The sequence below is a fragment of the Mytilus edulis genome, chromosome 7 (genome assembly GCF_963676685.1).
Source record: "Mytilus edulis chromosome 7, xbMytEdul2.2, whole genome shotgun sequence".
Lineage (NCBI taxonomy): Eukaryota > Metazoa > Mollusca > Bivalvia > Mytilida > Mytilidae > Mytilus > Mytilus edulis.
Genome location: NC_092350.1, coordinates 21,021,485 through 21,031,983, shown reverse-complemented (window position 1 = coordinate 21,031,983; position 10,499 = coordinate 21,021,485). Strand labels below are relative to the sequence as shown.

At 31.2% G+C, this 10,499-nt stretch overlaps 1 protein-coding gene across 1 annotated transcript in view; it reads right to left on the bottom strand.

The window, feature by feature from the left end:
- Nucleotides 1-6,398: 6,398 nt before the first annotated feature.
- Nucleotides 6,399-10,499, bottom strand: part of LOC139481010 (SET and MYND domain-containing protein 4-like) — a 45,137-nt gene continuing 41,036 nt past the window's right edge. Inside the window, exons 16-17 of the mRNA XM_071264030.1 lie at nt 7,275-7,388; nt 6,399-6,678 (exon numbers count right to left, since the gene is read on the bottom strand). Coding sequence (XP_071120131.1) covers nt 6,413-6,678; nt 7,275-7,388 — 380 coding nt within the window. The 3' untranslated portion in view covers nt 6,399-6,412. The remainder of the gene's footprint in view (nt 6,679-7,274; nt 7,389-10,499) is intronic.

Below are 10,499 nucleotides of genomic sequence, written 5' to 3'. Positions count from 1 at the left end.
CTCATTATCCTTATTTAAGATACATTGATGGAAAGCTTTATATATACATTATGTGTTTCAACTTATTTAAGTAAAAATAGTATAACTGAGTAAATATGAATTATCAATCAGTACACGTAGAAAAACTAAGCATTCAAAATACAAATATAAAAAAAGAAAACGACATACTTTCAGTTTTCTACTGTCATAATGTCGTTCATGAGTTAAGGAACCATATTTCATTTTCATTCTTTTCTCTTTTTTTATATGTATATATATGCAGATATAATCCATGTCCATTACTAGTTAATATTATGAAAAATATGGGAACAAATATATGCATAGTAATCTCACATAAATTCTTGGTGTAAACAAATAATTTGTAAATATAATCTTTATGCAAGTATCATTCATACTGGAAAATAAAAAAAAAGAGTTCAACAACCTAGATGGAGGACAACTTCAATTAATTATTCAACTACTAAAGCGATTTAATGGGTTACGTAAGGAATATACATATGGTCAGTTCTTTACATTACACTTCCACATGATTTTCTTATTTAATCAAATTGTCGTTTGATAAATATGATTCCAAATATATTTGCTGGAACTCATCCAAAGCATTCTTCTCTTTTAAGAGAGTGGTAATAATGCTATATATTTTTACTGTAGGTGTGATGAGATGATTAAAGCTGTTAATTTTCTCTTTGATAATATCCATGTATGTTTCGTCAATTAAGGGGGCTCGAGGGTATAAATCCAATTTTATTCTAAATATAGGATTTCGCTTTTTTCTTCTCTAAATGAACTTTATCATTTACTTAATAGAAAAATAAAATTAAAAAAATGGGGTCACCGTTAATTTAATCTCACAATCTGCCCTTGAAAGTATCATGCATTTTTTTTAAGGTACTTTTGTTGTTGTTGAATTAATATAATAGGAGAAATAGAGGTAATATCGAAGTAAAAAAAGAAATTAATTACAGAAGTAGCTTAAATTTTACAATTGTTTAATTAGTAAAGCTTATTTGAAAAAGTAATAAAAAATATTGGTCACCGATAAGTAAAAAAGATATTTCAACTTAAGTGCGAAAAATGGCATTCTGCACCAAAGGGAGATAATTTGGAGCTTTTTCAATGATATACACATTTTAAGTCATCTGGGGCCAAAAAAAAATTGATGTTTTTGCTTGATTTTTGTACCATATCGTAAAGTAACAACTAATAGTTAAATAAATAAAATTTGTAATAAAATACAATTTTTGCTAAAATCTGTATACCCTCGAGCCTCCTTAAGTTTATCGACAGCCTGTAGGTATTCATATGGACACCAATTGTGGCCCTTTAATATCAGACTAGTGCTTGTACTGTATGAACCACAGTTCATGACCAAACACAGTAAAGACTCGTATAAATTGCATTTAATTGCTTAATTCAACAACACTTACCGTTATCTTGGTAATATTTTTTCGTTAAATAATCAAGATTGTTCTTAATATATACTGCCGAAATTTACCCAAAGGAAATAACTCTAAATAAATCAAATGCAAACGGTAAAAACTGTTCTTGATTAAAATATTTAAGTAATACATGGGAAACTTTATACCAAAATTTACAACAAAAGGTACGATTTAGCGATCGTTCCCTATAGTTAATTTTCTATTTTCCTCATTACTGGTAATGTTCCGTATGCATAATCTTACGATGTTTATATATCACAACTGGTTCGCTATACCCGTGTATGTTGCAACATTTTGGATTTCAATGAATGTAAATAAAGTTAATAGCAGTATACTGCTGTTCAATCGTCATAAATAGATTTAAGTAACACTAGTCAGAACTTGTGGTCAGGGATTAACAGCTGGACACTGGTATCAACAGGTTATTGACATATTAGCCCCTCCCAAATGTCTATATATTTAGATTAAGTAATTACCATGTGCCTATATTTACACACCTTCATTGTCAATTTACTCCCTGTTGTGATATGATTGTGACTTTGGGATTTTTACAAACAGTGCAGACTAACACTTAATTCAAAATTATGTGATAAAAAAAAATAGCTTCCAAAAATCATTGTTAGACTGTATAATTGAAACAAATCCGGATCATAAGCCAAAACTGAGGGAAGCACATCAACTCATGTCGATACAAAGCATGTTAAAATATCTAACAAAAGGTACAAAGTGAAAGTACAAACCTGACAGTACTACCATGCTTTTATCTACTACCAACACATGTAATTAAACTTTAATCAAGGTAATATCTAGAGATAAGGTTGTAGCCGATAAATGTATTAAAGGATATTTGGTAACATTTTCTTACTGTCTGTTACAATATTTACCACTATTTTTGATATTTTTACCTATTGTGTCTGATTGTTTTGTTTACACATCGTTGAAAAAATAATGGAATTTGATGCGACTGTCATACACGTGAGAGGTTTAGCTAGCTATAAAACCAGGTTCAATCCACCATTTTCTACATAAGAAAATGCCTGTACCAAGTCAGGAATATGACAGTTGTTATCCATTCGTTTGATGTGTTTGAACTTTTGATTTTGCCATTTGATTTGGGACTTTTCTTTTTGAATTATCCTCAGATTCAGTATTTTTGTGATTTTACTTTTTACAATTCCATTATTCTTACCCTATAAGTTGTCAATTTTTGTAATCAATGGTCACAGCTAGGAAATTATTAAAATGACAGACCCTGGTTAAACATTATTTTTGGACTATTATCTCTCTCGGCAGTTTTACTGTAAACCTATGTTTTCGAAAATTCTATAAATACAATAGATACTAGTTCAAATAAAACTTAAGTGATGATACATATGTACTTCATTTTTTGCAATCCATTGCATTCGTATTAAAGTATTAAACTTTCTTCATCTTGCTCAATTCAACATTTTGAATAACAAGACTACAAGTTACACCACTGTCCCAGGTAAAGGAAGGTTTGGGATCATGCTAACATGTTTAACCCTGCCACACTCTGTATGTATGTGTCTGTCCCAAGTCAGGAGCCTGTAATTCAGTTGTTGTCATTTGTTGATGATTTACATATGTTCTTCGTTTTGTTTTTATACATCAATTATGCCGTTAGTTTTCTTGTTTCAATTGTTTTTCATTCTTTTAAGGCCGACTATATGGTATTGGCTTTGCTCATTGTTAAAGGTTGTACAGTGACTTACAGCTCTTAATTTCTGTGTCATTTGGTTTTTTGTGGAGGTGTTTCAAAGGCAATCATACCACATCTTCTTTTTATATCTTGTCTCTGATTCAAAAGTGTTCTTCTATAAAATGGTACACACAAATATCAGTTTCTAACTTTATGCCAATAAAATAAAAAATCTTAGCAAATAACCAATTTGATGTTTTCAATGACATTTACAACTAGAGGCTCTAAAGAGCCTGTGTCGCTCACCTTGGTCTATGTGCATATTAAAGGAAGCAGATGGATTCATGACAAAATTGTGTTTTGGTGATGGTGATGTGTTTGTACATCTTACTTTACTGAACATTCTTTTTGCTTAAAATTATCTCTATCTATAATGAACTTGGCCCATTAGTTTCAGTGGAAAATGTTAGTAAAAATTTATGAAAATTGTTAAAAATTGACTATAAAGAACAATAACTCCTAAGGGGGTCAATTGACCATTTCGGTCATGTAGACTTATTTGTAAATCTTACTTTGCTGAACATTATTGTTGTTTACAGTTTATCTCTATCAATAATAATGTTCAACATAATGACCAAAAAGAGCAAAATTTCCTTAAAATTACTAATTCAGGGCCAGCAACCCAACAACGGGTTGTCCGATTCATCTGAAAATTTCAGGGCAGATAGATCTTGAACTAATAAACAATTTTCTCCCCATGTTAGATTTGCTCTAAATGCTTTGGGTTTTGAGTTATAAGCCAAAAACTGCATTTTACCCCATGTTCTATTTTTAGCCATGGCGGCCATCTTGGTTTGATGGCCGGGTCACCGGACACATTTTTCAAACTACTAACCCAAAAGATGATTGTGGCCAAGTTTGGATTAATTTGGCCCAGTAGTTTCAGAGGAAAAGATTTTTGTAAAATATTACTAAGATTTATGAAAAATGGTTAAAAATTGACTATAAAGGGCAATAACTCCTAAAGGGGTCAACTGACCATTTCAGTCATGTTGACTAATTTGTAAATCTTACTTTGCTGATCATTATTGCTGTTTACTGTTTATCTCTATCTATAATAATATTCAAGATAATAACCAAAAACAGCAAAATTTCCTTAAAATTGCTAATTCAGGGGCAGCAACCCAACAACGGGTTATCCGATTCATCTGAAAATTTCAGGGCAGATAGATCTTCACCTGTTTAACAATTCTACCCCTGTCAGATTTGCTCTAAATGCTTTGGTTTTTGAGTTATAAGCCAAAAACTGCATTTTACCCCTATGTTCTATTTTTAGCCATGGCGGCCATCTTGGATGGTTGGCCGGGTCACCGGACACATTTTTCAAACTAGATACTCCAATGATGATTGTGGCCAAGTTTGGTTTAATTTGGCCCAGTAGTTTCAGAGGAGAAGATTTTTGTAAAAGTTAACGACGACGACGGACGACGCCGGACGCCGGACGCCAAGTGATGAGAAAAGCTCACTTGGCCTTTTAGGCCAGGTGAGCTAACAAAGTAGAGATTATAATGCTGGATTGTTTTTATATGCCCGTCAAAATTTTTACGGGACGTATAATGGTATACAAATATTCAGTGTCCATCCATTTGTCTGTCCGGCGTAAACATGTCACACCATAACTTGAGAATGACTTATCCAAATTTCATGAAACTTAATATAGATGTTTCTTATGATGGTCAAATGATCTGTATATTTTTTGGTAAAAATTAGATTAAAACTTTTTGAGTTGCGGGACTTTGTAACTAAAACAGGGGTGTGTTTTTTTCCCATGTCACACTGTATCTCAAAAACGATTTGTGATAATTGATTAAAACTTTACACACTTCAAAGTTATATTAATCTGAAGATCTGTATACCTTTTGTCGATGATTCAAAATTTTAATTTTATATTTGAGTTATGGAGTATTTTGTACAAAAAGGGGGAGTTTTTTTTTATATGTCGCGCCTTATCTCAAAAACAGTATATGATTATTACTTAAAACTTTACACACTTCTTAGTTATATGAATCTAAAGATCTGTATACTTTTTGGTTTTGATTCAAAATTTCATTTTAGAGATATTGAGTTTTTTTGTAAAAATAGGTAGGGTTCACATGTCGCACCGTATTTCAAAAACAATTGATGATTATTGCATAAAATGACGGACATGTTATGCGCTCATGGCACAGCTGTTTATTATCTACAACATAAATCTTGATTTTGGAATAGATTGATATTCATATAGACTAGATTCTGCATTCTAAATTGGCAATTTTATGTGCACCCTTGCTAGTTGTTCTGTTCATTTAAACAGGATTAATTTCAAACATGCAGAAAGATAGGAGAAAAACATCTAGCTAAATTTATCCCTGTGAATTTGATATCATGGATACTATTGAGGGAGATCAGGCCTATTTCATATCTGGATTTCTTTCTTGAAATTTATGTCCTCTAACCAGAAAAACCCTTGTTTCCCCCCCCCCCCTTTTTTGCCCCCTATTTGCTAAATGATTTGAGCTATAATCCCTATTACCATCCTTTTGTAGTATGGAAACTTGTGGTATAATTTCAGAGATATTTATACACTTAAACACAAGTTATTGACTGGAAACTACAAAAATCCTTATTTGGGCCCCTTTTTTTGACCCCAACTTATTGAAACCCCCCTTGGAGCAAGAACCCCAAAACTCAATTCCAGACTTTTCTTTGTAGTAAGAAACCTAGTAGTATAATTTCAGAGAGATATATACACTTAAACACAAGTTATTGTCTGTAAAATAGAAAAATGCTTCTCTTTGGCCCTTTTTTGGCCCCTAAATTCTACATGTTCGGGGAAATTAACCCCAAATTCAAACCCTGACAACGACAACGTGATACCAATATACGACCAAATTTTTTAAAATCTTTGTGTTCATAAAAAACCTTTTGAGATTCCCATAAAGTAACCTGATGTCCAGTTGTTGTCATTTGTTATTGTGGTTCATAAGTGTTTCTTGTTTCTCAGTTTTTTATATAGATTAAACTTGGTTTTCCTGATTGAATGGTTTTACACTAGTCATTTTTGGGGCTCCTTATAGCTAGCTGTTTGGTGTGAGCCAAGGCTCTGTTAATGGCCTTACTTTGACAATTTAAAAATCCTAACACTACATTATTGAGTTAAAATCAGTCTGTTATAATTTATGGATATATGTATGCGTAATGGCTACCCATTTCATGGGTTATGATAGTGCATATCTGTATAATGCAAAAATAATAAATCATATAGGTAATTAATTTATTCTATTTTTAATTTGTCTAGCATGCAGATCTTCATTTCTTCTAGTTCTTGCACAAGTTCATATTTATTTCCGCAATGTAAAGTAAATATTTGAACAGCCTTGTCTATAACAGCTAATCCTTCCTCCAGAAATCCCTCAGCATAATATAGTACTCCAGCAAACTTATGCAGTTCATTAGCATACTCTATACTAGTGTCTCCATACAGCTTCCCTAATGTACAGACACTGTCTCGTAGGTATGGTATAGCTTTGTTGTACTTCTCTGTAATACAATCAATTAAACAGATTTCAGAAATTATAACTGATGACTTTTAAAATTTACCATTTCCATAAAATTAAATATTATAATTTTTTTCTCGTTAGCTTTTTTGTTTATAAATTGTATGAGTTCTATATTTACCTTATTGTACTATTTGTTGCTTACTGTATTGTATATAATATAATTCAAACTTTATACCTATAAGCTGTATTGCTTTTGGAATAAGGAATACATATATCCATTATTCTACTTTTCTGTTGAAATAGACATGCTAAATCTGAGGCTCTAGTTTGGAAAAAGAGAAAAAAACATCATCAACAAGGTTATGCTGAATTACTGGTGCTAATAACCAGTGAAGAACATTGTTGGAACATAGCTCACATGACTACATATGTATATTTGTCACTTTTTTAAAACTTAAAAGGATACAACTTTATATCAATTTGAAAAATTAACAAAACTTCTTGTATCCATATTATGGATAGAAATGAATATCCTGAAAAGTATCTCTGTTTTCAGCTGCTTTGACATCAGGAGAGAGTAGATAATCATATATAAGCATTGTTAGTAACGTGTACATACAACAGTATACTACTTACTTGAAAGAGCATAACACTGAGCAAGACAGTCCTTTGTTTCTGCCAAGCTTTTATGATGTTTGTATAAAACCTTTAACTGTACATTTAGACAGTTTGTGAAATTTTGAATAGCTCCTGAAAGAAAATATTGAAGTCATAAAAATATATACTTTGAATCTCACCTGCTTGTAATTACTTTCAGATCTCCAAAAAAATGAAATTCAGATTTCTGGCTGTTTTCTTATATTTCATAGCTTTATCTATATTTGTTTGAAATGGAAAAATGGTAACTTGCTTGTATAACCTGTAATTTGAAGCACTTTTCAATTTTGAAAAATGATTATTTAAATGAATTTTGTAAGTCCAAAACCGTAACTCTGCACAAAATCACCATACCGAAATAAAATTCAAATTTAATCTGTAACTGGTCATGATAAAACAATAAACCAAATATCAAATCAACATTTTTCACCACTTAAAACCAGGTGCTCCGCAGGGCGCAGCTTTATACGACCGCAGAGGTCGAACCCTGAACAGTTGGGGCAAGTATGGACAAAACATTCAAGCATGATACAGCTCTGAATTTGGATTGTGATCAAATTTTTGACATTACATGGTTTTTTTTTACACAAAACAAATGCCAAGATTTTACAAATCAATTAAAGATTTCTTCTTCAAACTTTTTAAATCTAAAATTAAATAGTTGACACAGCATAGGTTTCTGACACAGAATGAATGTGGTCTAATGAACTTAAAAGTTTTTTTTTGCCTTTGAGCAAATCACTATGCTGTTGAATATTAATCCTCTCAAAAAAATGTTTGAAGAAATTTTCTTTTTATTTATGAAATCTGAAATGAGAAAAATTTAACCCCCCCCCCTTTTTTTTCACATCCCCGTTTCCCTTTTTCAAAACTGATATCAATTCAAATTTCTAATGGAGTTTGCAACGATAACTACTCATTTAAATACATCTTAAAATATTAAGATGTAAAAAAACTGCTTGTTATCACTGAATGGTAAAGATTATTTAAATTTATCAGTTGGTAGTAAAAAGTGTATATACATTGTATATTGTATATAACAAAGATTTAAGTTGATTCTGGACAAAGAAAGATAACTCCAATTAAAAAAAATTCTTGCTATTGCACAAATAGGATATTTCTTGCTTACTATTCTGGACAAAGAAAGATAACTCTAATTAAAAAAAAAATTTGCTATTTCACAATATTGTGCAATTAGATATTTCTTGCCATTGCACAATACTTAATATAATAATTTTAGATCCTGATTTGGACCAACTTGAAAACTGGGCCCATAATCAAAAATCTAAGTACATGTTTAGATTCAGCATATCAAAGAGGCCCAAGAATTCAATTTTTGTTAAAATCAAACTTAGTTTAATTTTGGACCCTTTGGACTTTAATGTAGAATTTGAAATTTGAAAACAGGACCAAAAATGAAGAATCTACATACACAGTTAGATTTGGCATATCAAAGAACCCCAAGGATTCAATTTTTGATGAAATCAAACAAAGTTTAATTTTGGACCCTTTGGACCTTAATGTAAACCAATTTGAAAACTGGACCAAAAAAACTTCAATAATCAAGAATCTAAGTACATTTTTAGATTCAACATATCAAAGAACCCAACCGATTCATTTTTTGTCAAAATCAAACTAAGTTTAATTTTGGACCCTTTGGACCTTAATGTAGACCAATTTGAAAACGGGACCAAAAGTTGAGAATCTACATATACAGTTAGATTCGGCATATCAAAGAACCCCAATTATTCAATTTTGATGAAATCAAACAAAGTTTAATTTTGGACCCTTTGGGCCCCTTTTTCCTAAACTGTTGGGACCAAAACTCCCAAAAACAATACCAACCTTCCTTTTATGGTCATAAGCCTTGTGTTTAAATTTCATAGATTTGTATTTACTTATACTAACATTATAGTGCGAAAACCAAGAAAAATGCTTATTTGGGTCCCTTTTTGGCCCCTAATTCCTAATCTGTTGGGTCCTAAACTCCCAAAATAAATACCAACCTTCCTTTTGTGGTCATAAACATTGTGTTTAAATTTCATAGATTTCCATTTACTTAACCTAAGGTTATTGTGCAAAAACCAAGAAAAATGCTTATTTGGGCCCTTTATTGGCCCCTTATTCCTAAACTATTGAAACCAAAACTCCCAAAATCAATCCCAATCTTTCTTTTGTGGTCATAAACCTTGTGTCAAAATTTCATAGATTTCTATTAACTTAAACTAAAGTTATGGTGTGAAAACCAAGAAAATGCTTATTTGGACCCTTTTTGGCCCCTTATTCCTAAAATGTTGGGACCAAAACTCCCAAAATCAATACCAACCTTCCTTTTATGGTCATAAACCTTGTGTTAAAATTTCATAGATTTCTATTCACTTTTACTAAAGTTAGAGTGCGAAAACTAAAAGTATTCGGACGCCGGACGACGACGACGACGACGCCGACGCCGACGCCAACGTGATAGCAATATACGACGAAAATTTTTTCAAAATTTGCGGTCGTATAAAAAAGTATGGAAAACTAATTTGCTGGACTGACAGATGGATAGAGTGCAAAATTAAGTCCTTTTCGCTATGCTGATAGCAGGCCTAGGGTAATGGTAATTTGTATTTTTTTTTATGTAATGCACATTTTCTGCATTACAATTACATGTAATGTAATGATTACTTTAGTTAAAAAGCAATGTAATGCCTCCATTACTGTACATTACTTTGCGTTACAAATTGATAAATTGAAATTGAAGAATATAGTAAAAAAAAAGTTAACAAAAACAAAAGAAAGTATTGAATAAAATTAATGTCAAAGTTAATTACTGTATTAAATCAGTATAGATAGTTTTATAGATATGCCCTTTATAATTTTCTTCAAGCATTCATAACTATGCCAACTGTGTTGTTCTTTCACCGAATTAATATTAAAATGTTTTTGTTGCAATCAAATCTTCTCAACTTTTGTTTGTCCTCACAGAGCCCTTAGGCATTTAAAAAGATAAACCTTAGATGACACATGTATTATATCCCTTTGAAATCCCTTTAAGATGTCTTAATGATTAAGTGATCAATGTTAGAAACAAAATTATATAATAATTTATTTATTTTTCAAATGTTTGAAACATGTATGATGATAAATGCGATGGGCATGTTGATTAACCAGTATTTGAAGTCTATGTCATCATATAATATGTACATATACCCTGGTTAC